At 39.9% G+C, this 27,819-nt stretch overlaps 1 protein-coding gene across 1 annotated transcript in view; it reads left to right on the plus strand.

Annotated features, from left to right (window-relative positions):
- The first annotated feature begins 11,310 nt into the window (after positions 1-11,310).
- crybg2 (crystallin beta-gamma domain containing 2) overlaps positions 11,311-27,819 on the plus strand; it is a 37,060-nt gene continuing 20,551 nt past the window's right edge. Inside the window, exons 1-4 of the mRNA XM_026155965.1 lie at positions 11,311-11,848; positions 18,408-18,513; positions 21,413-21,568; positions 22,201-24,821. Coding sequence (XP_026011750.1) covers positions 11,655-11,848; positions 18,408-18,513; positions 21,413-21,568; positions 22,201-24,821 — 3,077 coding nt within the window. The 5' untranslated portion in view covers positions 11,311-11,654. The remainder of the gene's footprint in view (positions 11,849-18,407; positions 18,514-21,412; positions 21,569-22,200; positions 24,822-27,819) is intronic.

Consider the following 27,819-nt stretch of genomic DNA (forward strand, 5'->3'; position numbering starts at 1 on the left):
TTATCTTTAAGTGATACTGATAAGTCAATAAATATATAGTAACAGTTTTCCAGTCTTAGTAGACAAAATGTTTGAAGCACACAGACAGTCATATGGGCTTTTAACACTAAACAAATCTCACACTGTTACTTTGTCTGCAGCACCTGTGTCACTTTCATTCTTTATTATGTGCTTAACCTCTAATATAGTTTTACCTTTCTTTTTAAAATCATCCAGGACACTCATCCATAATTGGTTAGATGCGGTTTAATGTAAAAACCAGAGTTAACTTAGGGAGCTAGTAATCAGCTTTGTGTGACCCCTTATCCTAACTGCCAATGTGAGTCTAGATACCAGACAGACAACCCAGGCATGCTGAACTCAAACAAAAAGACTGGGCCTTTTAAATCCTTTCCTTCTTTTTTAATCTTACTATTTTTATTATGTGACTATTAGCAACTTTTTTCCTGTTAAAATAGCAATAGAATTATAGCCAAAAATATCGGCCAAATAGCCAAGTGAAAATCCTGACACAACCTTTTTTGATATGCACCAGCAACTAGAGGTCATGATGATGTAGTTACCAAGTTTGTTTGTCATAGATGGCAACACAGTGCAACATCCTGCTTACTGCCATTCATTTGACAGCAGTACACTCTTTCCAAGAAAGTAAAGAAAATTAAGTCACTAAGTCACCAGTGAAAAAAGTGTGCTTAGATCACAATGTTACAATATTACAAAATTACAGAGTCTCACAACACATTCTCCTATTATGGAGTTCTTTGTTGCTGTGTTACTGTCAAGAGCTCACAGTGTTTAATGGGAAGAGGTGAGTAACACTGTGAATCACAGAAGCATCACTTATAAATGTAAGGTACGTATATTTGTGCTTGCTTTCACAGCTTTGTTCGGATAAAGCAAGTCGTTTTTATTGCAATTTTTGTGTTTTGGTATGATTAGGTTTAGGTAAGTCCATTTCTTTTCATTTGCAGGTTGGTTCGACTGACTCACAGAATCATGTGAAATCTTTCCAAAATGGATGTGACTCATTATCCTGATGTTCTGGTTATTTAACGTATTTTTACAAGCCCAAATTTTAAAAAAACTACTAAGAAACACTGCAGGCCTTGACTTGTTATTGCCCGTCTTTGCAAAAAAAGCATGGTCTAGATTTATTACGCATTAAGTTGTACTAAAATAGAGTTCCAAATTAAAACCCAGTGTTTAGAACCTACTTTGGGAAACGTCTGACATCCAAGACCACTGCTGTTTTTGCTACTGAAATTGATATTTAACTGTCGTGAATGCCCAGAATTGGCAAATGTTTTTACCCCAGTACTGTACTTAAAAGAACACCAAACCCCAATATAATTCTCTTACTTGATCGCTGTCTCTCCATGGCAATGAGACAGTTTCAATCAAACTAAACTTTAAAGTTACTGTAAATATGGTTTGCTCATTACAGTAATTGTATTAGGTATTTCTTGATCTGTCTCTCTTAACCGCTTTCTTTTTCTTTTTGCTGTGCAGTGACTTCTCATTCTGTAGTGTTTTCTGGTTGTCATCTCTGCTGTGGGGGAGAACCCCACAGAAAACACCTACACACCGCTGACCAGAATAAAAACACTCTCAGACCTTTAATGTGAGCAAACCACCATGGTGACAGGAAACCCTACTGTTCTGGCAAGCTGCCAGCTACATATTCATGTTACTGTGCAAGTGAGCAATAGATGCAGAAGGTGCTCTCAGAATTTGGAAAAAAAAAAAGCCCCATTGTAATGTTTTTTATGAAAAGAAGGGAAAAAAATAACATGTAGACTAGGTCCTTATCACATAGAAATAGTTGGGTCTCTCTCTCTCATTACAGCTGTTATACACATTTTTTTTAAACATATACAGACTATCTGTATATATGTATGTAAAATCAATTCTCATAGCATTACAGCTTCATATGAAATCATTTTACTATCGGTACTTCTAGCTACTTTACCCTAATGTGAAACTATTTTAAAGAGACTGTTGAATGTTGATGTCAAGCCTAGGCCTTTGTATAGTTACGTGAATGAGTAATAACACCCTTCATCAAAACTAAAGTTTAGCATATCACAGCACAGTAAAATAAAATAAAAAATGATCTGGTCTATGACAAATCTTAAAATTAGATGACCTCAGATGAGCAACAACACATAACATTTAAAAACATGATATTACTTATTCAATAAAAACTAAGCCAACGGCAGTGTGAAAAAGTATACTAATCACCTTTGGCAGCAATAACTTGAACTAATTGTTTTCACTATGACTTCATCAATCTCTCAAATCATTGCGGAGGAATCGTGGCCAACTCTTCTTCTCAGGATTGTTTCAGTTCAGTGAGGTTTACTGCCATTTTTTATGCATGGCAGTCAAAATTCCACCACAGCATTTAGATCAGGTTGAGGTCTGGACTTTGACCGGGTCATTGCAACACCTTGATTCTTTTCTTTTTTAGCCATTCTGTTGGAGACTTGCTGGGCTGATGGTCATAATGCATGCTAAGCTTTAGCTAGAAACATGGCTTTGCATTTGACATTGGAAAACTTTGATATACAGATGAGTTCATACTTCAATTGATGACTGTAAGGTACCTGTATCCTGTGGCTGCAAAACAAGCCCAAATCACCACCCCTCCCCCACAGTATCGGTATAATGTGTTTATGCTCATATGCTGTGTTTGGTGCCATGCATGATGGCCAAACTGTGTCCAAAAGACACTGAGCCACAGGTCTTGCGGTTTGCCCATATTTAACTTTGCTGCCAGCACTCAATAGGTAATTGGTAAATGTACTGGTACTTATTTAGAGCTTTTCTGCTACCTAACTGAGGACTCAAAGTACTTTTGACATATGCATTCATACAAACATTTTTTTCTTTTCTTTGCATTAGTATCTTGTTTAACAATTACCTTCTTACTCACACCCCGATGGAAGCATCATGGGCACCTTTGGGTTCAGTATCTTGCCCAAGGATACTTTGACATGCAGACTGGACAGATTGGGCCACCAGCCTTCTGACTGGCAGACAACCCTCTCTATATCCTGAGCTAATATTTGCTTCCAATATCTGGGCAATATATTAGAAGCTAACATTAGCTTAGCATTTCAGTTATCACTTACAGGCAATTGATAACAGATCTTTCAAGGAAGTAAGGCTTTAAAATGTGAGTGGTGAATTTTAGCAAAGTGAACACAAAGCTAAAATTTACATATAGCCAAGGCTAATCAACTGCGTGACCATTAAAGCCCTTCTTCCCTTTAAACCACGAGTCCATCAGACCATTATTACTTTCTGTGTGCAAATATATGCAAATCAGTCTGGCCATAAAAGATATTACAAGAGATATCTTAACCTAATATCTTAACCTCCAACTGTAGTATTTTGTATATACCTCACCTGAGAAATACATTTATTCATCAACAGATGACAGGATTGTCAACAAGTCAGTAAAAAGTATTACCATATCAGTCTAAAAATAACAGACTGCTTTAGAAACAATGGCGGTAATCTGTCATCGCTCCACTACTTCCTGGCTGACATGACGCGTTTTTATGAAAGTGTCTTTCGTGTCGTTCATCTACTTGATGTCTCTACATTTTCTAATCTCTTAAAATCCTAACACCCTGTATTTCAAATTTCGAACAGCAAACCAATGCAGCTCCAACCTTCATGCAGTTCCAAAGCATCCCACCCAGAAATTATGCAAGCGAAAATGAAAGAAATACACTAAAATAAAAGAAAACAAAAAACCTTTGAGCGTCACAAAGGTAAGTCTTTCAAGTCTTTCAAGTTGTCCCTTTAAGAGGCAATCATGCAGTTAGTGAAAAAGAAAATGATGAGAATTTCTTTCTTGGACCTTGCAATCAGATACCTCCCCTTCCTAGTGTGTTCTACATAAGCAAGTTTCATTCTTCATTATGCATGTCAAGGTAGCAAAGATTCCAGGAAAGTTTCCAGGGAAGTTACTATCCCGTTTCAGATTCGTTGAAATTGCACGTTCTCACTTTCTTGGGGAAAGTGAGACCTTAGACACAGTCACGATGTGCCTTTAAAGGTATCACTGCTTGATAGTTCAATTATATGTCCAAATGGAGTCATTTCCTTTGCGTCCATTATTTTCACAGAACAAATTTCGCCTGCAGCATCACAGAGAACGGACTTACCACAGAGCAGAAAACTATTGCTACACCTCTCCTATTGAACCATTTGAATAACTAACACCCAGTCTTTAGTGGTTTAACCTTCAACTTCATCAACACCTCGTTTAGGACAGCGTCTACTGTTGAAATCCCACAAACCCCTGAAAAGGACGCCTGACTTCCAACATGTGTTATGTTGTAAAGAAAAAATTTCAGCAATCCGATCAAACTGAAAGTTAAAGTCGCATATATTTTAGTACAAACAACAGTTGGCTGTCACGATTACCAGACATTAATGGGAAGTTATATAAGCAGTGGAAGCACCTGTCACATTATATCCAGTTCTTTTCTCAGAAACAGTGACTGTGGTAGTGACTCAGTGTATATGCGGCAAAGAGAGCAGTTCAGCAAATACAGATACAGAACAAAAATAAATCGGGAGTTCTTTGTCTGAAGCAGGAAAGTCACTAAACTCTGCTTAATGTTTTCAGTTGCAACTTAAACCTTGGTCTCAATTAACATTCTTTAGGAACAAAATGATTATCCCTATCGGCAAGATTTAATTAACTGCAGAGGAGTTATTTCTACCTGCTATATTTATTTGTTTAACAACTCAATGAAACATTTATCGTTCAATACATTGGTCAACACCTTTGATCTTAAAAAAGAATATCTTTGAATGACAGTTGACAGCATGCCATTGCTGTGCAACAGGTTAGGCAAAGAGTACTTGGCTGCAGGTGAAAACATAGATTGAACACATCATACAAAATTTGGCACAGGAGCAGATCAGCCAGAGGGTGTAGCGCTCAACTTGGCTGTAGTTTTATTATTTAGTATTTATTTATTTATTGTCATTGTCAAGAACAATGAAATTGCGTTTGGGGCTTCCATACAACCCAAAAAAAGAAGAAAATAATAAATACCCCTTAAAACCCAAGTGTACATATTTAACCCAGTGTGACTCCAATGCAATAAGACAATCCTTAGCAATAATGTTCGTAGAAATTCAGACAAAGACCTGAGAAACATGACAAAATACAACAATGCAACCCATTCAATATTATTGTACTGTGAGATATGATATCAGATATGATAGTTATCTATTTAAGAAAGAGGGGGGGCAGGAGGGGGAAGAGAATAAAGATATGATGCACCAATGCAGACCAGTTCATTGCTATTAAGAAGTTGGATATGGTTATTGTCCGTGAGAGGGGGGCAGAGAGTTCAGGAGCCTCACAGCCTGTGGATACAGGCTGTTGGCCAGTCTGGATGTTCTGGCCTGTATAGACCTGTACCTTCTCCCTGAGGGCAGCAGATGGAAAAGGTGGCGCGCAGGGTGATGTTGGTCCCGCAGGATACTGTGCACCCTCCTCAGACAGCGAGTGGGGAAGATATTACTGATCTCTGGCAGACTTGTTCCAATAATTCTGCCAGCTTCTTTCACCACCCGCTGGAGTGCTTGCTGATCGGCCTTGGTGCAGCTGGGGAACCACACTAGAAATCCATACGTCAGAACGCTGCTGATGGCACAGTTGTAGAAGTTCAACATCAGAGATCTGGGAATGTGTGCGCTCCGCAGTCTCCTCAGGTAGTAGAGGCGCTGTTGGGCCTTCCGTACAACTGAGGTGATATGGTTGCCCCAGGACAGGTCCTCGGTCACAGTTACCCCCAAGAATTTAAAACTGCTCACCCTCTCCACCGCCTCACTGCCAATAAAGAGAGGCAGATGGTTGTTATGGCCCCTCTTCCGGAAATCTACAATGATCTCCTTGGTCTTTTTGGTGTTTAAGACCAAGTTATTGTCGTGGCACCATGACTCTAGTTGTTGCACCTCTGTCCTATAGTTTGTCTCATCATTGTTGGATATAAGTCCGAGCACTGTAGTGTCATCTGCAAACTTAACAATGAGATTGGACGCGCAGGAGGAAATACAGTCATGGGTGAAGAGAGTGTATAGCAGAGGGCTCAGAACACACCCCTGAGGGGCACCGGTGTTGACCACAAGGGTGGAAGAGGTGTTCTTACCCACTCTGACACTCTGTCTACGGTTAGTGAGGAAGTCCACAATCCAGTTGCACAGAGAGGAGTTAAGTCCCAGTTGGTGGAGTTTGGGACGGAGTTTGTATGGCCGGATGGTATTAAAAGCCGAGCTGTAGTCTACAAAGAGGAGCCGTGCATAGGTGTTCCTGTGTTCCAAGTGCTTCAGTAATGTGTGCAGCACTGTGGCGATCGCATCCTCGGTTGACCGGTTCTCCCTGTATGCAAACTGGTGCGAGTCCAGGGATGGTGGAAAAGCAGCTCTGATGTGTTTAATGACCAGTCTCTCCAGGCATTTGGCGGGAATGGGGGTGAGTGCCACAGGTCTGAAATCGTTCAGACATGTGACATTTGACTGTTTTGGGATGGGAACGATGGTTGCTGCTTTGAAACAGGATGGTACCAGTGAACAGGACAACGAGGTGTTATATATAGAGGTGAAGACGTCCGCCAGGTCCGCAGCACAGTCTTTTAGCACCCGGCCCAGCACTCCATCCGGCCCGGCCGCCTTCCTGGTGTTAATGCTCCGGAACACACGCCTCAGCTCATGAGTGCTCAGGACCGGAGCAGGGTCGGTTGAGGGGAGAGGGGACAGGACAGGGTCGGTGTTCTCCCTGTCAAAACGGGCATAAAAGAGATTTAGATCCTCAGCCAGAGTAGAACTGTCGGCTGAGGGTGATGGTGTTCTTCTTTTGTAGTCCGTGATAGCCCTGATGCCCTCCCAGACCTGCCTTGGGTTTGTGTTGTTCTCAAACCTGGCCTCGATACGCCTCCTGTGCTGCTGCTTGGCAGTCTTGATGCCTCTTCTCAGGTTGGCCCTGGCAGCACTGTATGCCTCCTGGTCCCCGGATTTGAAAGCGTTGTTCCTTGTTCGAATAAGTTGTTGAACTCCGTGTGTCATCCAGGGTGGATTATTAGGGAACACACGGAATCGTTTCCAAGTTGTTACATTGTCCACACAGAAACAGATGTAGTCCAAGACAGTGGAGGTGTAACTGTCCAATGCGACACGATTGTCAGTGTCCTGCACCTTGAATACATCCCAGTCTGTGCAGTGGAAACAGTCCTGAAGCATCGGAATAGCGTCCTGCGGCCATGTTCTCACGGTTTTGGTTGTAATCCCAGTGCTCTTGATCTTTTGTGTGTATATTGGGTGTAGCAGAAGGGAGAGATGGTCTGACAGACCCAGGTGGGGATAAGCCTGGGCTCTGTACGCATTCGCCATGTTGGTGTACACCTGGTCCAACGTTCTATCTCCTCTGGTAGCACACTTCACATTACGGTGGAAATTGTGAAGTACAGATTTCAGGTCCGCGTGGTTAAAATCCCCAGCCGCAATAAAGACACTGTCCGGGTGTGCTACCAGGATGTTATTGATGCTGCTGCTCAATTGTGCTAACGCTAGCTTAGCATTAGCATCTGGTAGAATGTAAACAGCGCAGATGTAAACGGCAGAAAATTCCCGAGGGAGATAGAATGGACGGCACTTTAACACCAACAGTTCTACCTCTGTACTGCACAGTCTTTCCGTTACCGTGACGTTCGTGCACCAAAGGTTGTTAATATAGATGCACAGCCCCCCGCCAGTCTTCTTACCCGAGTCCGCAGACCTGTCGGCTCGATAGGCGGTGCGGCCTGCTAGATCGATAGCCGCATCGGGAATGGCGCTGTCCAGCCAGGTTTCAGTGAAAATCATGCACGAACAGTTATTAAAAGTCCGTCGAGTGGCGATCTGCAGTCGTATTTCATCCAGTTTGTAACGGATTGAACGGGCGTTGGAGAGGAATATGATCGGGAGTGGTGGTTTAAACGGACTAGTCTTTAGCCGTGCCCACAGGCCTCCCCGCTTGCCTCTCTTCTGCCTCCGCTCGCAACGTCTCCTCCTGCGGCTTGCTGTTGCGGGTAGCCCCGGGGGTTGCTTAACGATCTCCGGGGGGATGAGATACTCGGATGTTAGTTGAAGATCTCCACGGCTTAGTTGTAGTAGATCATCTCTGTTGTATTGAAGTAACCCCAGACTGTGTGAAATAATACACAGTACCACCAAAAGTGCAAAAGTGTAGGAGCTCCGGGCCGCTGCGTCTGTGCGCGCCGCCATGGTTTATGTCTTGAAATGGTAAATGGTAAATGGCCTGCATTTGTATAGCGCTTTTGCTAGTCCCCCCTAGGGACCCCAAAGCGCTTTACACATCCAGTCATAACCAGAAATGTCATAACCCTTCAGATGATGCTGAAGGGTTATGACATATAACCTTAAATTGCTACTCACAGAATTAGTTTCACTGTGGCTTGTGCATACTGTATGTTAGATCAGCGGTCCCCAACCCCCGGGCCTCGGACTGGTACCGGTCCGTGAGTCGTTTGGTACCGGGCCACGAGAGTTGAGGCTCAGGTGTGAAATGTATGGTATTCAGGGTTTTTATCGGTTTTCAGCGTTATTTTGTTATCGTTTTGATCGTTAACTCGGTTTTCCTTGGTCTTTTCACGTGTGTTATGAATAAATCTTCTTTTTTCTCGGTACCGGTACTAGTTTTATTTTGTTGTATTTATCCGCGACTCCGTGAAAATATTGTCGGGCATAAACCGGTCCGTGGCGCAAAAAAGGTTGGGGACCGCTGTGTTAGATTGTCCATTAGTCACAGGATTGGGGTTTGATAACTTTGTAACAAGTTACCTTTGAGTTAGTAATTTGGGAAATTTACCCTGTCAGATTGAAAAAAAAGCAAGGTGACATCAGAAGTTGTTACAGTAAGTGATTGACCACTTTTGAATTTAACACTTTAGGCAGTTAATAGAAGGTGATTAAAAGAGGATGTAAATTAAAACACATGACCTGCCCTTATTAATCATATAACTGTGACTTATTCAATCTGAAATGCTTGAAGCTATCCATAACATTTCAAATCTGTTTTTCTTCATGTCAGTATACTCACAGTATACTCACAGTATACTCATACTGTGGGTATATAGATGTGGCCAATTTGTGTGTGAGAGAAAGGACGTTTGCTTAAATTCAAATATTAATAATTTGGCAAAAGATTACATAATAAAATGTAAGCAGTTTAAAAAACCTAAACAAAAACATAAAAGTTAAGTTTGTAGCAATTGGTCACATGTCTGTTTAACATTATACACAGCAGCAGAGCAATAGGTGAGTAATTGATGACTGTTTTTAAAAGTAACCAAGCCTCTTGCCCCTTGGCCTCTTACCTGGAGAGGAGGGCCTGTATTGGACAAGCACCAAATCGTTTCGTGATGTTTTATCTCACGAACAAATGCTATGACCCCTGAGCATCAAATAGCTTTCTGTCTTAATTCAAGAGAAAGATTCCAAGGACGATAATGTTAAAAGGGATGGTTGTGTTTATTTGCGTGCTTTTTCATGCCGGTGGCTATGCCTTGAGTGAACAAACACACAGCCCTTTTTCCTGACAGCATTCCCTTTCAGTTTAGCTCACTGATAGCCAGTGATTGTTGTAAAAAGACAACAAATGTGTTGGTTTTTTCAAATGTTTCCAATTTTTTTTATGCGCTCTCCTTGAATCATGTTTCACCTGGATTAATAAATTCTGTTGAACTTCATCCTGCCTTAATGTTTGACTTTCAGTAGCAGTTATTTTTAGTCAGCGGTAAAGGCAATAAACATGGGTGTGGGGCACTGAGTAATAACACAAGGTTGTGACGTTGTAGCAGTCAGCTAAATGGGTCTAAAGGTTTCACATATAAAGATAAAAAATGGGTGGTTTTCATTCTGTTATGTGAGTTCATAATCACACAATTTCTCTCATTTGCTTCAGAACATTTGCTGATAATCAGCAAAAACCCAACAATTACATTTCACAGGATTTTACCTACTACTTCATTTTAACCTCTGATTCCAGCACATTATGTTTAACTGCAGCTAACTTTTTCATCGATGGACTGGATAGATGATTTATTTATTTTATTTAATTTTTTAGTTGGTTGGTTGGGTAGAGTTGGCAATGGGGAAGCAGTGTTAAAGTAAATATAAAGTAAAACTAGACTGTATAGGAGAGGAATGTCACGGAGTCTCTCGCTGTAGAATGTGATGCACAAATTGGTACATGTACATTTTTAGTAATTGTGAGGATTAAACCTTTAAGGTATTTTTAATCTTTTTTTTTCCTGGGCTAAACCTAAATCTTCAGCCCCCAATGTTCAAAAACACCCTTTTCTTCTCAAAGTCTCTCACACTGTGCTCCAACAGGCCACCAAAGGGGATTCCCAGTACAATGTGACCAGAATGAGCTCACCCCAACCCCCCCAATAAAAGCGAGATCATGTGTTTTGTGTTTTCCGTGTCTTATCTTTGTCATCTGCTCACTTTCTCTCTGTCATGCACCATGATAGAAAAAGAGTAGGGGCCCTCTCAGTAAAGAAATGCAGCAAAGCGTTAGTGTATGACCAAACAAATGACGACTCTTTATCTTATCAGAAACGGTTTAAGTCAAATTAGGGCTTCTTTTTCTTCACTCATCGCCACATGAGAGAGTTATATGAGCCATAACCTGTAACGCTACTGGGAACAAGGAAGAAGGAGGAAGAAATCAGTTTATTCTCTGTTTGTTCCTTATTTTATGCACAATCCATCACCTCAGTCAACAGGTTTAACAGGTAACATGCTTGAACTTTGAGCAGCTAGAGCGCTCTGATTTGACTGAGCAATCTTGGGATGCCATCTTGTGGCAAAGCAATCTACACGCCTGATGATTGACTTGCAAACTGCACACAGGCCAGGCGATGTCGTCCTAGAACCGTGGAGACTGCATACAAACAACGCATTGTAACGCATCAGTGTAAAGTAATACGTTTACGCGTGGATTTATCATTAGATAGATAGATAGATAGATAGATAGATAGATAGATAGATAGATAGATAGATAGATAGATTTATAAAAGCAGAAAGCTTTGACCATGTTAAGGCTCCCTTCATATCTGACTAAAGCATTAATTAATTAAATCGAGATTATTATTCTTATTATTATTACATTAGCACCTAAAACATCTTTTTTATTTAAAAAAAATGTAAAAATTTGGCCTTTATGGTCTTTACATATGCATATTAAGGCCCTTGACAGTGTATTTTTAATAAACCGTTGAATTTCTGTGGGTAATAATTGCTGAACTACGTAACACCAAAGACAGTAAAGCCAATAAAAACAAATTGCACTAATTTCCCGAAGTTGTTGCCATTGCAAAAATATGTTAACAAGACCGGTGATCATCTGCAGTGAGTGTCATTGTTTGTCTGAGCTGGGTGTTCCCCGGGGGGCGTGTCCCGCACCTGAGCTCTGCGTGCTGCACACAAAATGAGGCAGCCAGAGCAACAGCTGTCAGTAAGTCTTTTCTGCCCCTCGCCTGTTTTCATCGGCTTTGAATGATCAGTGGGGAAGAAGACCCGACTCACTCGGCCCTCTGACGTTACCCAGTAGACTAGAGATGGCGAAGAGGAGTTCAACCAGAAAGTCTCTGAAAAGTTTGTTCTCCAAGAGCGAAGCCAACTTGGACGAATCGGTGGAGAAGGATGTGCAGAAAAACGAAGGGGAGAAGAAGAAGTTCAAGTTGTTCAAATTCAAGACAAAGTCCAAGAAGGACTCTGAGAAGTCAGCTAATGACAGCCAGAAGGTGCTCAGGTATGCTTACCCAGTGCCGTGATGTTGACTCAGTGACCTGTTTTCATGCCTGCATTTGCTGTATTGCTCAAGGGGTAATAAGCAGCTTCTGACGCTTTAAAGAGCAGCAAAGCTTCAGATAAACTTTAGTTTTCAGCAAGTAGCCTGCGCCTGCTGTTTCCATTGGTAGCCTAAATGAAAAGTCCAAATTAAGCAATCCTCACTGCTGTGGAAAAAAAAAAGTTGAGATGTTTCTAGACTGTGAGCTTTTGGGCAAACATCCCAATAACTTTTGAAATGGGTAGTACACTTAAATATAATTATAGAGCCACAAGGGACTTTAGAGTTGGATAAAAGTAAGAGCATACTTAGCTTAGCACTGTCCCCTTCAGCAGAAACATGCTTTTTGCATATTTGTCCATAGTCTTATGATATGGCATGCTGGAAACTGATATCGAGCTTGCATGCAAAAAAAAAAAAAAAATTCAGCAGCAAAACGTTTGCATGTGTCCTCAGTTTGTAACCTCCAATAATTCAAATCTGGTGCTTAACTAGGCCATTTCACAAGCCCCACCCCTTTTGAGGCAAAGTTCTGTTAGAAAAATCACCTTGAAGCTCAAATTCAATCTTCAGATGGAGTGTTTCATTTTACCATTATCTGATATAATGCAGAATTCAAACCAGACGAAAATAATCAAAGGGAAAGGCGTCCAGTGTAAACCTAGGTTTTTTTTTCTATATTGTTAGTTTAGACTTTTCTGTCAGGGCCTCCCTCACAGGCCCATTTTATGCTGTCTATTCATAAATTATAGCTGTGCATGAGACCCCAACGGTTTCAGGAGTTCCAAGTCATAAAAAACAGGATATGTTCATTTTATTCTCCAGGGTAAACATTGACTTAGTTGATCTGGTTGGTAGATTTCAACCTTACCTTGAGGTCTTAGGTGTTTCATAGTAGGTGGCAGGTAGCAGAATAAAATGTGTGAATGGTGATTTTGGTCACAAATGTTTGCAAGGCAATAAACAAGACATGCTTTAAAGCTGTAAGGATGTATAAGTCACCATTGGGTGTGCATATAGACACAGGTGGGGTGGAGGTTAAGCTACTAATCACAGGCCAGGACAATAGAATCATATTGTTCATGTGTTTGTAGACGAGCGCCAGTGATGGTTTGTGTTTGCACAGAGAAAAATAAACAGCGAGCTGACACTGTGACTGCCTTTGCACATGGAGGTTATGCAAGGGTAAAGTTTTTAAACGATGCATAAAAAAATCATGCATCATTCAAAAATAATAATAATAATAATGGATTGCATTTATACAGCGCTTTTCGGGGCCCTCAAAGCGCTTTACAATTCCACTATTCATTCACACACTGGTGGAGGCAAGCTACAGCTGCCCTGGGGCAGACTGACAGAAGCGAGGCTGCCATATCGCCAGTAGGCTGTAGGGTAAAGTGTCTTGCCCAAGGACAAAACGACCGAGACTGTCCGAGCCGGGGCTCGAACCGGCAACCTTCCGATTACAAGACAAACTGCCAACTCTTTGAGCCACGATTGCCCTGATAATCAATCAAATATTGCAGTAGTGTAAACATAAAGCAGAATGAAACATATATTCAGGTCAGTCTTGGTAGTCTTTTATCCACTGATTGTCTATACGAGCCACATCTAGAAATCATTTTATAAACTATTAAGTGCAGAATTACATTACATTGTTTGGCTGTGAATGAAAGGATTTTTTTAAATTGTTGACACTGTGGATGGTCAACCAAGATAGACTTGTTTCCAGATGTAGACTGAATCTGTTTTTGTTATTAGTTTGAGGATTTTGTTTTAATCCATGTTCCAGATTTTATCTATCAAGACTTGAGGATTTCATCATCTAAGAAATAAATCTTCATTTTATTGTTTGTTTTGACTCCCATCTCTTTTCATAAAGTTCAAGGGTGAGGTCAAAGTCACACTGGATGTGTTGGAAACCTTACCACCAGTGTATTACGTTGCAGGAAACTTGAAGTTCCAAACAAACCACACACACCCACTCTTTAGGTTGTCGCGCTCTTTTGTGGCTTTATGGATTAGTGGAAGTTCTGTAGACAAACCTGCCACTCCACATGCCTGTTGCATTGTCATGAAACTACAAATCAATTGGACACACAAGCTACACTATTGTATTTGGTGATGCATGCTGGTAACATTTATGTCTCAGCACAAGGGTGTTTAATACATCCAGCTGAGTTCACAATAAGTCACTGTATTGTTGAACCTGTTATGTCTGTTCCAGAAGAGTAAGCAAGGTAAAACTCAATGTGTGTTGAGTTAAGAATGCTGTATTTTGGCAGTGGGTTTTTTTTCTTCTTCTTCTTCTTCTTCTTCTTCACACCACTGCATTAAATTGTATAACAAAGTGCTGAAAAATGGATCAGTCAGAGAAGGCCTTGTACTTCAAACCAAGGATATGCTTTGAGCAGTGCATTGCTGCACAATGCTGTTTAAGTCATTCATACGTGCATATTTGTTCTATTCAGTCAGTTCTTGGTGATAAAGGGGCATTGATTCCACTTGACAAGGACAGTCTAGTTGATAACTTCAAATAATATTTCAGAGGTAAGATGTCAAGAATGGGAGGTTTTCTGCAGCTCTTATTGGAAACGTGTTTTCACAATGAGATCAAATTATTGCTAATTGTTGTGCATGATGAGTTTGGGCATTGTTTATTTATTTTGTCTTTTATGGTATTTCCTGTGACGGCGAGAGCTTTGCAGTTTGTCCAGAGAGGGTAACAACACACAGGCAGTAGCATAGAATGCTTTTGATAGAACATTGATAGTAGGACAACAGCAGCTTTTGAGGGATGTTATTTTTCCTGAGGATTCACAGGAAATGAAGTCTCTGCTGAGCCTTCTTTGCCAGCTCCCCTTTGTACACACCCCAGGACAGGTCCTTGTGATGTGAACTCCCAGGAAGTGGAAGTCCAACCCCAACACCATTGATGTAAAGTGGTTTAATGTCTGTTTTCTTTTTTTCTGAAATCCACAACAATCTCCTTGGTTTTGGTTGTGTTCAGTAGCAGGTTGTTGTCCCTGCACCAACCTGTCATCCACACCACTTTGTCCCTTTAGGCAGAATCACCCCTACTAGAAATGACATCACAGTGTTGTCGTCTGCAAATTTGACAATGGTGATACTGTGATGAGTGGGGGAGCACAGTCGTAGGTGTACAGTATGAAGAGCAGGGGACTCAAATGTGTCATGCGGGAAATCGAATCAAATGTGGGAGGGATGAAGGACATATGATCCAGACCAGTCTCTCAATGCACTTCAGCACCAGGGTGAGCACTACTGGCCGGTCATACAGGCAGGTTGCAGTAGATTTTTTTTTTTTTTTTTTTCTTCTTCCCTTTTTTGGTAAGGGGACTGTGATGGGTGGGACACCTCAAAGCGAGCAAAGAAGTGTTTCAGCTCCTCTGCTGCCGTTTCTAAAGAATCAACAGCCAAATTTAAAAAAACTCTCTCGCTATATGTTGGGTTTTTTGTTGTTGTTGTTGTTGTTGTTTTTTTCCTTTCCCAGATTGAAAATTGTGATGGGTCATGTTGTTGGACTTCATCAGAGTTCTCAACACCTCCCATGCCAACAATTGTGAGAGTAAATGTCATCCAAAATTTGAGAACTGGTCTTCCAAATAACTGTCAACACTACACTTCTTTGGATCTTTATCAGTACACTTGCCACACAAACATGGATTTTATTTATTTATGTTTTTAAACTGTGGGATGTTTTCCTGCAGATGACAAAGAAACCGTTGTTAACGCTTTTGTGTCTGTATTCTAAAAAGTGCGTGATTGTGGTGATGAGCATCAAATGGTGATAGCTGTGTATTCTAAATCAGCGGTCCCCAACCTTTGTTGCGCCACGGACCGGTTTAAGCCCGACATTATTTTCACGGACCGGCCTTTAAGGTGTCGCGGATAAATACAACAAATTAAAACTAATACCGGTACCGAAAAAAAGATTTATTCATAACACACGTGAAAAGACCCAGGAAAACAGAGTTAACGATCAAAACGATAACAAAATAACGCTGAAAACCGATTTAAAAACCCTGAAAACCATACATTTCACACCTGAGCCTCAACTCTCGCGGCCCAGTACCAAACGACTCACGGACCGGTCCGAGGCCCGGGGGTTGGGGACCGCTGTTCTAAATAACACAACAGTTAAACATGAAGGTGTTATACTTTAAAAGAGGTGCGTTAAAGTGGTGATGCCAACAGCTGGCAATAAGGCTCTCTTGAAATACTAGCAACATGTTTGTTTCGGTGTGGATTAATGAATAATCAAGTATTCATTTACAGTGTTTACCCACTACTAGGTGGTTTAATAAGAGCAGGTATTACTTTCTGATTTGACACTGCATGCACACAGAGCATTAGAATAAAGTTTCACATAGACAAGACCATGAACATTAAAAAAAAAAAAAAAAAATAACATGAACTTCCAGATGTAGTTTTTACATAGTAAAAGGATCAAACTTATAAAGGCTCAGTAACCCAGGCACCGAAATAATGCATTGGCATTGTACATAATAATTAGGTCATCCAGGCGAAAGACGGACGAGCTCCTACCATGTTTATTCGTCCTCCATTCTGCATGTCGACAGTTCACAACAATCATTACAGGCAGTAGGACTTGGTCAGACTTTGGTGAAGTTTGAACACAGTGATAACCTGATGGCTCAAGATGGAATCATTTCAGGGATTAAAGATTATGTTCACAATTTAATGAGAGTAAAATTGTGAAATATTCAACACTAAGGAATACAGGAAATGTAATTTGGCCAAAAAGTGGATTGCATTTTTGTTCTACAGGCTTGAAATATGTGGTGTAATGAAAAAGTGTAGTTTTCATAACCAGCTAGTATAGAAGAAGCCCTCATTCTCTTCACTCAAAAGTGACACGGTGAAGGACTAACGAGTATCTAGTACTAGCAGTATAAAAGTTATTTTTGTTTCTGAAATGTTAAAATTATGGGTCATCTAATGGAACTGTAGAGTAGTGGGTCATTGGTGACTACAGAGTAAAAAATGATACCCGTGTTTGTGTATGGGGTTAGCTTAGAAGACTGGGTAGGCAGGTAAATAACTATGATTTAAAGACTTCATGCTGAACTAAGCTGATCACCACCCATCTAACAATTTACCATATAGATGTGTTAAAAATGTGAAACTCTTCCTTTAAAGTAGTAACTATTTTTGTGTGTTTGCTTCAGGACTTTAGTAGGTCTGATTTTTATCTCTTAACACTCTCACATTGCACAGCACAGACAGAAAGTACAGGAAGCACTTTGAACTTCATCAAAGGAAGACCTTTATTTTTTTTTTCCCTTTTTTTTCCACAAGTCTAAGCTGTGGCATTTTCACACAGTGAAAGGCTTTGCACATTTTTGGGTGTCTTGTGTGTTGATATGTAAACAGCATTCACCCGGGGGCGAAGATATGACTCATCTTCTTGTTCTAGGACATCTGTTCTACCAGAAACTACTCCTGTGTCTCAGATACTGCAGTGGTTAGTTACTTGACTGATTCTTGGGTTGCCAACCACAGGGGGGAGAAAACAAAACAAAACAAAAAAAAACCCTTTGTGTGACTAAGGCAGCCTGAGCATATCAGCTTTTATCAGTAAAACTACAAAAAAGACTGAGCAGTTTTCACCTAACTCTACAGTACACATAAAGGCCAAATGCATATTCATGCATACTTGTGGCAAATAAGTGTGTTTGGATTAGAAGAGTTTCAACACAGTGATCTATAAATTGTGACAGCTCCACGTGTTTGCTTGTCATTTGGCTTCTTGTCTGAGCATCCGGTCGTGTAAAGCGGAAAAATCCTGCGCATAAAGAGACCTTTGTTGTGCTTGTTTAATGAAGTGACAGCTTGTGATTATTGATGGAGCTTCTCTGTTGACTTTGAAGCCTTTGTAGCGGTACATGAATTAGAGGCCGTGCTGATGACCGAACAAAGGCAGCACCTGTCGCTCCACTTGGTTGGTTGGTCCAATTGGTTAATAATTCAATTCAATTTAAAAAACAACCTTTTTTCTTTACAGTGGTTTTTTTTTTAAAATTTATTTATTTTTTTATTATTATTTAGGTGTCAGCGTACGTTTTTAAGTACGTCATCTATCCTAATGGCCTGATTTACCTTTGTTCGCAACATTGATCTCAGTTCTAAGAAGCACCAGCTCACTTTCTGTGTAGCCGGTTCTGTTCAGCATTCCATTAGCAGTGATTCACTGTTTCATTTTGTTAGGCAACTAAAATTGCACCCTCTGTAATGCACACACTGGATGGCAAACAATAAATCTGTCAATATATACATACACACAATAGTACATGAGTTACATAAACCTCCTCATAGTTTTGAGCATAGCCTATAATTTACTTTGTTACACTGTAAGTAGTACAAATTCTGTAATTGGGGTCAGTCAATCATGGATATTCTTTCAGCATATTTCCGATCCATTCACTTTTTAATTATTTTTTTTATTTTTATTTTTTTAAACTTTTGTACTCCTCAGAGCTGTTGCGAACAGTGAGACCGCAGACGACGAAGAGCCCGCTTCTGACAACAATGACCCAGACAGCAAGCTGCCTCCTGTTTATGCCACCGCACCTAGGGTTAAGGTCAGTGAAGATGTCGTAACTAGTGAGCTCTTTTTCACATGCAGTTATTGGAAATTTTGTATATTCTATTTATTTTCTGGTAACTACACTGAGAAACTGTGTATTATGTTACATAAAGATAACATTGTAGTCAGCAATTTATAAAAAAAAACCAAAAACAACAAGTAGTAAACTATACCAGCTGTAGGAGGGGGAAGAAAACAAATACTTTGGGTTCATTAATATGTGGTGCTGATACAAACATCCCTGTGTGAAAGGTTTGTCAGGTGTGTGGGGTTTTTTTGGGGGGTTTTTTTTGTTTTTTTTTGTTTTTTTTAAGTCTTGCATATTTAATTTCAAATCTCCAGTTTCATAATTAAAAAATAAATAATGAATATATTTATTTTAAAATACAGTAATGCTCTTCTTTTGTTTTATTGCTTCTCAGCTTTTGAACCCAAATATAAGCAGGAGATTCGTTTTGATATTTCTCCCTAAACCTGCAGTGTCACGGCTCTGAATAAAGTAGGATAATGTTAGACAGCCACTATAGACGACGAGTGTTTTGTCAAACTTGGCAACTGAAAGCTCATGGCTGACTGCCCAACATGCAACAAGTTTAAAGTCACCACTCTGCCCTGCCCTCAGATGATCATCATTATGAAAAGTGTTACCAGTTTCCTCATAAGATGTTATCTGCACCTCATTTGTTTCCGGCAATTCTCTATCTCCACCTCCCTTTTTTTTTTCATTTTAATTTATTGCTGTAAATGAGAAACTTTCACTATTATTTTTTTTTCCACATAGGAAACTGCACAAGGCTCTACAAGGCTGTAAATTACCCAGAACTAAAGACTGAGGGTAAAAGCAGGATGTTCACATGAACTGTGATAGAGCCGACTCAAACTACAGTTTCACTTTTATGTATCACACGCAAGTAATCCTAGATGATACGTTTCCTTTTTTGACACAAGTTTGTGAATAAAATCCAGTTGTTGCTGTATCTTTAAATCTTCCCCTCTCGGATTGCAGGACAAATCTAAAGTTTTTCTCTGAGCAGTCAGAAATCGGAAACTTGTCTCAACAAGAAGTTTCTTGGGACCAGATTTTTTTTTTTTTTCTTTTCTTAAACATATATAATGCTACCTCATGAGCCCTTCTTCAATGCTGGTTCTATGCCAGCTGTGTTTTACTGCATAGCTCGGGGTCTTATTTTACAGAACGATGCTTCTCATAATGATTCAAATGTGCACTGTACATGTCAGTACAGTCTTGTTGATGGATTATTAAATTCTCAACTGAGTTATCCCTATAAAAGTGAGCCCTGCTTATGATCTAATCCCTGTATATGACTACTCACAATAGGGCATCAACTCTCTAGAGGCCCTCATGTTAATATAATGAAGAAGGAAAGCAAGTGGAATTTATCACCAGAAGAGGGTGCTAGAAGTTTGCTAAGCAGCGTTGTGGTGAAGATTAAGGCCTGGCAGCAGAGTAGGTTAACATTGCTGATGGATGGGAACATTTCTTTGACTGCAGAACATAATGCGCTTCATTATCAAATAAGTCTGAAAAAAGACTCTCGTTTCCCCACCAGGCGCTACACTGTTTGCCAGAAATGTCCAAAGGTTAAGATAGACTTATTCCATAAGTGTAGAATGCATAAACAGTATTATGAGCATGTTGGGAACTCTGACATGCAGTTGCTTATTCGTTATATACATTGTCTCCCTTGGTTTTTTTCATCTAATATAGAGGACTTGAAGCTTTTTTTTTTTTTTTTTTCTTTTTTTTTTTTAATTGTATTCATGGAGATATTTAGCTGAAAAAGAAACTCTTATTTCCTTTTTAATTTAATTATAAGTCGAGCTGAGATTTTTGGATTCGCACTGATTTGAAATAACAAAGAAAGATTTGTCCTACCTATAAATATTTCAGCCTTTTAAATCTTAATCTCCCTATAGATTGTAGAGTTTTGTTTTCTGTGGTTGTCCACATTTTTACGTAAAGTATTATTCTGATAACATAGCTTACTTAACATATGAGACTTCACATTTAGGAGAAACCACTGACTCGACTGAAACTTTATTTAAATCTCTATTTAGATGCTTTATTAGCTTCTCATACTTTCCAAACTCTCCCTCAAAGAAAGAATGCTAACAGGCACACCCAGTTTGGTATCTCACTGTTGTCTGATAGAAAGTAATGACTTCTACTTTCCTTTCTCACTCGTGATTGACAAAACATAACCACTAGAAGAGCATCACCACTTCTGACTCAATGTTTCCCTAGACAAGCCCGCAAAAAATATTATTAAAGTATTTTGATGCTCTACTTTTGAAAGTTTGACTTTTAACATAATAAATGGATTTATTTTTGCTTTGTTTGGCAGCGTTTTTTTTTTTTTTTTTTTTTTTTTTTTTAATTATAGTTCTGTGAAATTATAGGATCCGATTTTTTTGTTTTGTTTTTTTTTTTTTTTTCTCTTGCCCTCAGTTTCATTAATCATAATAGTTGAATCAGCAGTGCTGTTGCTGGTGATTTAGCTAACCATGTTCTACTAGTTTTTCATTCCTCTCAGGGTGGAGCAGCTTTTAGGAATGAAGTTAGGGTGTCAACTCACTTTCTTGTTTACAGTATAATTGAGTAATATCCTCATTCTTACCATTGGAATACACAGTCTAGGGATGGTTTCTAATTAACATGTAGCAAGGGATTATAATATGTTTGGTATGTGTTTTCTTTGGTGAAAGGTAGTGTTTGAGCAAGGTATGTTGCTTTTAATGGCATAAAGCCATACAAGTCTCATGCATAGAGATTTGTAGTTACACCTCGTGTATTTTGTTAACAAATTCTTTCCTTTTGCATTAAAGAGCATTTTACACTCCATCCTTACTTCCTGTACTTTTGTCTTTCTAAGGCCAAAGCGTTAAGCTACTCAGAGATGGACCTACGTAAGCCTAAGAGGTTTGCAACCATTTCATTTGGTATTAGAAAGAAGAAGAAGAAAGATGAAGAGAATATGTCAAAGAGCACTTTTGGTCTTCCTACCCAAGGCATCGAGGAGCAGGAAGAGGTAACAGTGAATCAATATTGTAGGTTTTTGAAAAATTGAGTTTGTTTAAAATCACTAAGAGCAATTTTGAAGGAACATATCTGTCCTGATAATACTTTTTGTATTGCTATGTGCTAAATTTATTGGGTTTCTTTTTTCAGCTCGGTCTCATAGCAAATTGTGAAATGATCATATAATTGCACTCATATTCATGGGCATGAATTGTTGAATATGCTGTAAAAGAAGTAGCAGCTGTTGTATTTAAAGCCAAACCATGAACTTTTTCTAAACCAAACCCGGTAATTTTTAATTCCTAACTCCAACCAAGTAATTTGTTTTAATGCTAAAGTATTAAAACATAAAAACAGAATCAATCTGCCCATCTATTTGCTTACATTTATTCAACTCGGTGGGGTACACTCTGAACAGGTCGCTAATGCACAAATGTGAAAATCTATGTCTATAACTCAATCTTGGGTTGCTGGTGAGAGTAGTGAAATGCTGCATCACCTACCCCTCCAGCTTCATAATGTGAAACTTTAATAATGATTTTTGTTTACATGGGTACAAATCATTGCGTAAAAACACAGATCTCTCAGGTTAAAACTGTATTGTGTATTTCATCAGTTAAAGTATAACTAATCTTCTTCTAGACACCTGTGGAACGGGACCCAGGGAACAGAAAGAAGTTCAGTATGTCTCAACCAGAGCTTGACAGCGACAGTAAATTTGACATCCCTTCACCTCCCCCTGTAGCTGCAAATGAAACTGACTCGTACTTCACTCTTTCGGCACAGTCCCCGTCAGTCCCAGTTATCACTGTGAACACCCAACAAGAATCAAAGGGCCCTCTTACGAATGCCTCTGATCTTTCGGATGTGCAGAGGCAAACCCTGAGAGCTCCAATTGCTTCCATTCCTGAGCTGCAACTTGATGATACCGGCTCACTGGAGGAGAAAGAGAACATTCCAGTTCACGACAGCTCAAGCAGAAATGATGTCAAATCAGCTCTTCTGATAGCTACTTCAGAAACAGCTTCTGTTGTTCAAACCCAGGCTGAACATACCCTTCTAGCCAGCCAGCCACCAACTGTGCTTGACAGTTCAGCTTACGAAGCAGCAACTGTCGCCTCGGGCAATAATTCTTATGATTATATCCCCCAAGAAAATGAATCCACCAGTGGGACTTTACCACATCATCAGTCTGATGCCCCTGACACAGTTGACAGTACAATTTCAAATAGTGAGTCCTCCCTGACAAGTGTTGACAACAGTAACTACACCACTGTTACAGGGCCAAGTCCTGATCCTCAAAATGACAAGTTAGCTAGCAGTGCAGACTCTGCTGCCAACCATCAGGAAATCTTCATTTCTCACACTGAGAGGTCTTTTCCTGAAAATGCCAAGAGTGTCAGCACAACCTCAGCTGTTAGCAGCGAAAGCAGCACTGCTCCCATCCATCAAGATAAAGTTTATGGAGCTCTGTACGAGTCACTTTTCCCCCAGAATTTTAACTCTGAGGTAATCTCTTCACTCCTAAGCCCATCATCTCATATCTGCACTGATAAAAGACTTCTTGACACCAAAACAGAATTTGTCATTGTCAAAACCCACGATGAAAGTCATGCAGAAACAAATACTCAGTACTCCCAAACATTAACTTCTCGTGATCTTGACTTGGCTGCTGGCAGAATGATTGATGCTCCTGATGGGTCGGCCTCCATCGGTGAAATAAAGGGAAGCTCTTTTGGTGAGAGCTCCAGAGTTTCTGCTTCTCAGATTCAAACAGTCCCAGAAAACCAAAACAGATATGTGCCTACCTCTCTCAGTGCAGCTTCCAAGTATTCTGACAGTGCTGGCATTTCTTACTCTGAGCTGACCCGCTCCCGTTCACAGTTGAAATCGGACAATAAAAGCCTTGTTACCGACAGTGTCTGGTCAGGCCCTTTGTGTCAGAACTCTGCCCCTCCCATATCCAACTATGAAACATCCCACGGGATAGATGCTCAGGTTACTGACTCCAAACGGAGAGTGATCCTAGTCAAAGAGTTAGTCACAGACGACACAAACGTTTATCCAGGCTGTAGCTCTTCGGTGCCTGATAAAATGAATCTGGTGAAGGATCTTGAGGTAGAATTTGAAACGACAGATGAGTTTTCTGCCCTTTCTGGACCAACGGTGCGAAATGACAGGCTCTTAAGTCCAGCATATCTAAGTGTTGGATCAGATGATGAAAGTACAAAGGAGATTTACTACAGTGCTGAGGAGGACAATGCAGAGGAGAGTGGGGACGAAGAGATGTTCACAATGGATGATAGAGAAGAGTCCATTGTGAGGCTAGGTGAGGAAATCGTACAGCACTCGGAGCCAATGGATAAAGGGATCAGCCAGAGAGATGAAGGAGATTTCAGGGTCGTGATTGTGAAAATGGAACAGAAAGAAGACAAAATGGACGATGAAGAAAAGCAAGAGGATTATAATGGCCAAACTGAAGTACAGCAACAACTTGACTGTCCGATTTCTGTTCTTCAAATGCATGAAATGGGAACATCTGAGAGTTGGGTGGAAGAACAATCAACTGCTGTATGGCCACAAATGAAAGAAGAAGAGGAGGAGGGTAGAAAGGAGGATTTACTAGCCACACCGGTTCAGCAGGTGAACACAATGATGGTATGTAGTTTTGCTCCTCCTCCCAGTGAGCAGCATGGGCAGGTGGAAGAGTCTGGGGGAAACTGGACTGTAGACTTGGAAACAGAAGACCACTCTAATGGAGAGAACCTGTTTCCAACAGAGGTGGAAGAAACTCTGCCTAACAAAGATTTCACTGATTTTGGTTTCAAGCATGCTACTTCCAGCCACACAAAGGAAGAGGATGTGATTGTACATATAATAACAGAGACAGAAGAGCAAGTTCCACTGATTGTGAATGCAGACAAGACCGGTGAAGGCAACAAAGACACAGAAAATAGCATGGGCATAACAAACAGCACATTAACAGATACTGCTGGGGCAGCAGAGGCTGTCATGGGCAATCTGACACACAGCACTCACCTGCAATCAGATGCCACAGAGATTGAACACAATAGGGTTCCACGGAGCACTGAGTGGGTGGATACAATTACTCAGAGCCCTGACAGAAACATTACCGTACCAGTGCCAGAACAGGTGGCAGTTGAGCTGTCAGCATCGAACGCAGACACACACCATCTTGATAGTGACACTGCAGAAGGTCTCTGCGAGCATCCAAAGGAAGCCCAGCCTGACCTGAATGAAGGGTAAGTGGAAAGTTCTGTAATGTAGAAAAAGCTCCTTGGACTCCAAGAGTGTTTTTAACTATAAAACTTAAAATAAATGCGCTAAACTCTTTTTGCCATTTCATGGTAAGAGTATTAAGGGAAAGTTGGTGAGAGAACAAGTGAGAGTTGTTTTACCTATTTGAGTGTCAAGTTTTCATTCTTGCTGCCTCTGTAGCTACTGTGCTGGAATGCACAGTGTGTAGCTTCAGGCACACGCCAGACTGTGTTATTTAAAACCATCTTTAGTGACTCTAAACTCACAGCTTCACATTTACACATTACCATGTACAGTAGTCATTCAATGAGGCATCTTAAATGTGTAAAGATTAAACACGTCCTGTGATAATCAGGAAAGCAGTTGATGAGCTGCCTTGTTTACCAACACAGATTTCTACATACCTGTGAATCATGAACACACCCTTGAGAAAGTTCCACGTTAAGTGATTTAGACTCAGCTCTGTAAATAAATGATATAGGCTGAGCAAATCCAATGAGCATGCGATAGATGTTGCCAGTCTACTCTAATTGTTACAGGATAACAAAATGTACCTTCATACAAACGTCTTGAGATGTAAGTAACAAGGGGTTCAGTTCAAAACAAAACCTTAAAAAGCCCCCTCCATCAACATCATCCCATCCAATCAACCCTAGAGGCTCAGTCTATCAGTTTATGTTTGTGTCATTTCAGTGTGGAGGAGTAGTTGTAGTTAAGTTTTTGAATTATAAGCACAAAATGGATACAAATATACATCATTTCTCCCAAGTCCAAGCTAATTTTGTCATGCTGCTTGTTTAATCCATCCAGATGTATATAAATCTTATAAAGTTTGTATCTGGTGTGAAACTTGTATGAAATGCATACAAGAGTGGAAACAGATATAAGATCCCTAGAAAAATTGTATAAATGAAACTTGTATGTTTTGGATACTTACTAAAAAATATATATATATATATATATAAAAAAATGAAAGTGGCCACTTTCATAAGTGAATCATATAAGCCTTATATGATTCACTATATGAGGTAGGCCACATCTGATGCAAGTCTTTTTCTATTTGTTATCCATATGGACAGGAACACAACAAATCCTCATATTTGTAAAGTTTGTATTTTTTTTTTTTTAAAGTTTGTTTAAAAAAGAAAACAGAATAACAAGTAATAAAATAATACGATAAATAATATGATAAGTAGAATTCAACAACCTGAGTACCAGTATGGATATAGAATGTAGGTATAAATATAAGTATAAAACGTTTAGCAGCACAGGGTGTGATGACCAGCATTGATAAAGTGACAGTGTCAGTAGTGATTAAGGTGCTACAATAGCAGTTCTTGTCCATTTATGCATTGAGAAGTCTCACAGCTTCTGGAATGAAGCCGTTTCTCAGTCTGGTGATTTTGCATTTGATGCTTCTCAGCCTCCTGCCTGAGGGGAGCGGGACAAAAGTGTGTGTGCTGGGTGAGTGGGGTCCTTCATGATACAGGTGGCCCTCTTCCTGCTTCTGGAGATGTAGGATGGTTGGAATATCCACATTGCATGCTTTGTGTTTTAAAATGTATACGTTATACTTTATTGATCCCCGTGGGGAAATTTCTCTCTGCATTTAACCCATTTATTCAGTGAAGCAGTGGGCAGCCACTGTCAAGTCCTGACACGTAGAGCACTTGCCCTCATATTGTCACATTTATGTAACACAACTGTGTTTGCCATCATGAGTACATTTTTTTTTTTTTTTTTTTTTTGTTTTGTCTGAAGCTGGCATTTGACCAGATGTCTTTATTTACTCGAACAAATAAAACTTTAAGTAGTGTTAAAAGGAAAAAATGGAAAGAATTTTGAGCTTGTGACCACACCTTGACCCTGTAACACACTGAATAAGTGAAACCTGCTCCGTTTGATGCATCAAGCTTAACAATGTTTTGAGCATGTTGGCTTGTGACGATAAAAGAGATGAGCAGCACAATTTTAAGAGTATAGAGCACAAGAAAATAGCATTACTTACTGGCATATCACAAGACTTTATCAAATACATTTTTGCTTTGCAACCTCTACATTATGAACATCTTTAAACTATCAGCAGGAATGGTGCGAGTCTTCAGATCATTTATGATCAGTGAAGCAGATAACAGGCAGTAACTTTTTGTTGCACATTTTTGGTGCCATCATGTGGCAGAAAATCCCCAGTTTGTGTGTCCTGCCAGTTTGGTCCTCGCGGGACACAAATCCATTTTGGGACATCTGGTGTTTTAAATAAATAAAATTAATTAATTAAAAAAAATCAAACATTGCAGTACAAACAAGATTGCAGTAGAAAGTAGCTGTTACAGATCTACTACTACACCTAGTTCAGAAAGGGTAGCAACTTGCATCTACTGTGACTTGTGAGACGATGCTCAATTCAGTTTCATTTACACAGTGCCAAATCACTACAACAGTCGCTTAATGGCACTTTATATTGTAAGGCAGACCTTACAATAACGCATACAGAGAAAAACCCAACAATCGAAGGAAGACAGGATAAAAGTCATGCTGTGGAACAGAGCCAGAATGCAATGCAGAAAGGTCTATTAACATACAGTGAGTGAGAAAGGTGACTGAAGAAGAAATACTCGATGCATCATAGGAATCCCCCAGCAACATACACCTATTGCAGCATAACTAAGGGAGGATTCCCTAACTATGTGCTTTATCAAAAAGGAAACTTGTTTCATGACACTTTATTTTTGACGTACATTTAAAACCACAAGGTGGCACCGAAGAGGTGTTTTAGCTGTGAGTGGTAGGTAATCAATGAAAGATTGCTATTACTCAAACATTAAAAACAGGCTGTAGTTTGGCCTCGCAGGAAGGGTGGTAACGTACGTTTACTGTTAGTTTTGAAATGATTATTTTAAAAAGAAGCCCTAAGATTTGTGAAACACGAATCATAGAATGAGCTCTCCAAGCAATGGTGTCATATTTAGATTTTGCGTCTGT

This window comes from Astatotilapia calliptera, chromosome 22, assembly GCF_900246225.1.
Source record: "Astatotilapia calliptera chromosome 22, fAstCal1.2, whole genome shotgun sequence".
NCBI classification, from domain to species: domain Eukaryota; kingdom Metazoa; phylum Chordata; class Actinopteri; order Cichliformes; family Cichlidae; genus Astatotilapia; species Astatotilapia calliptera.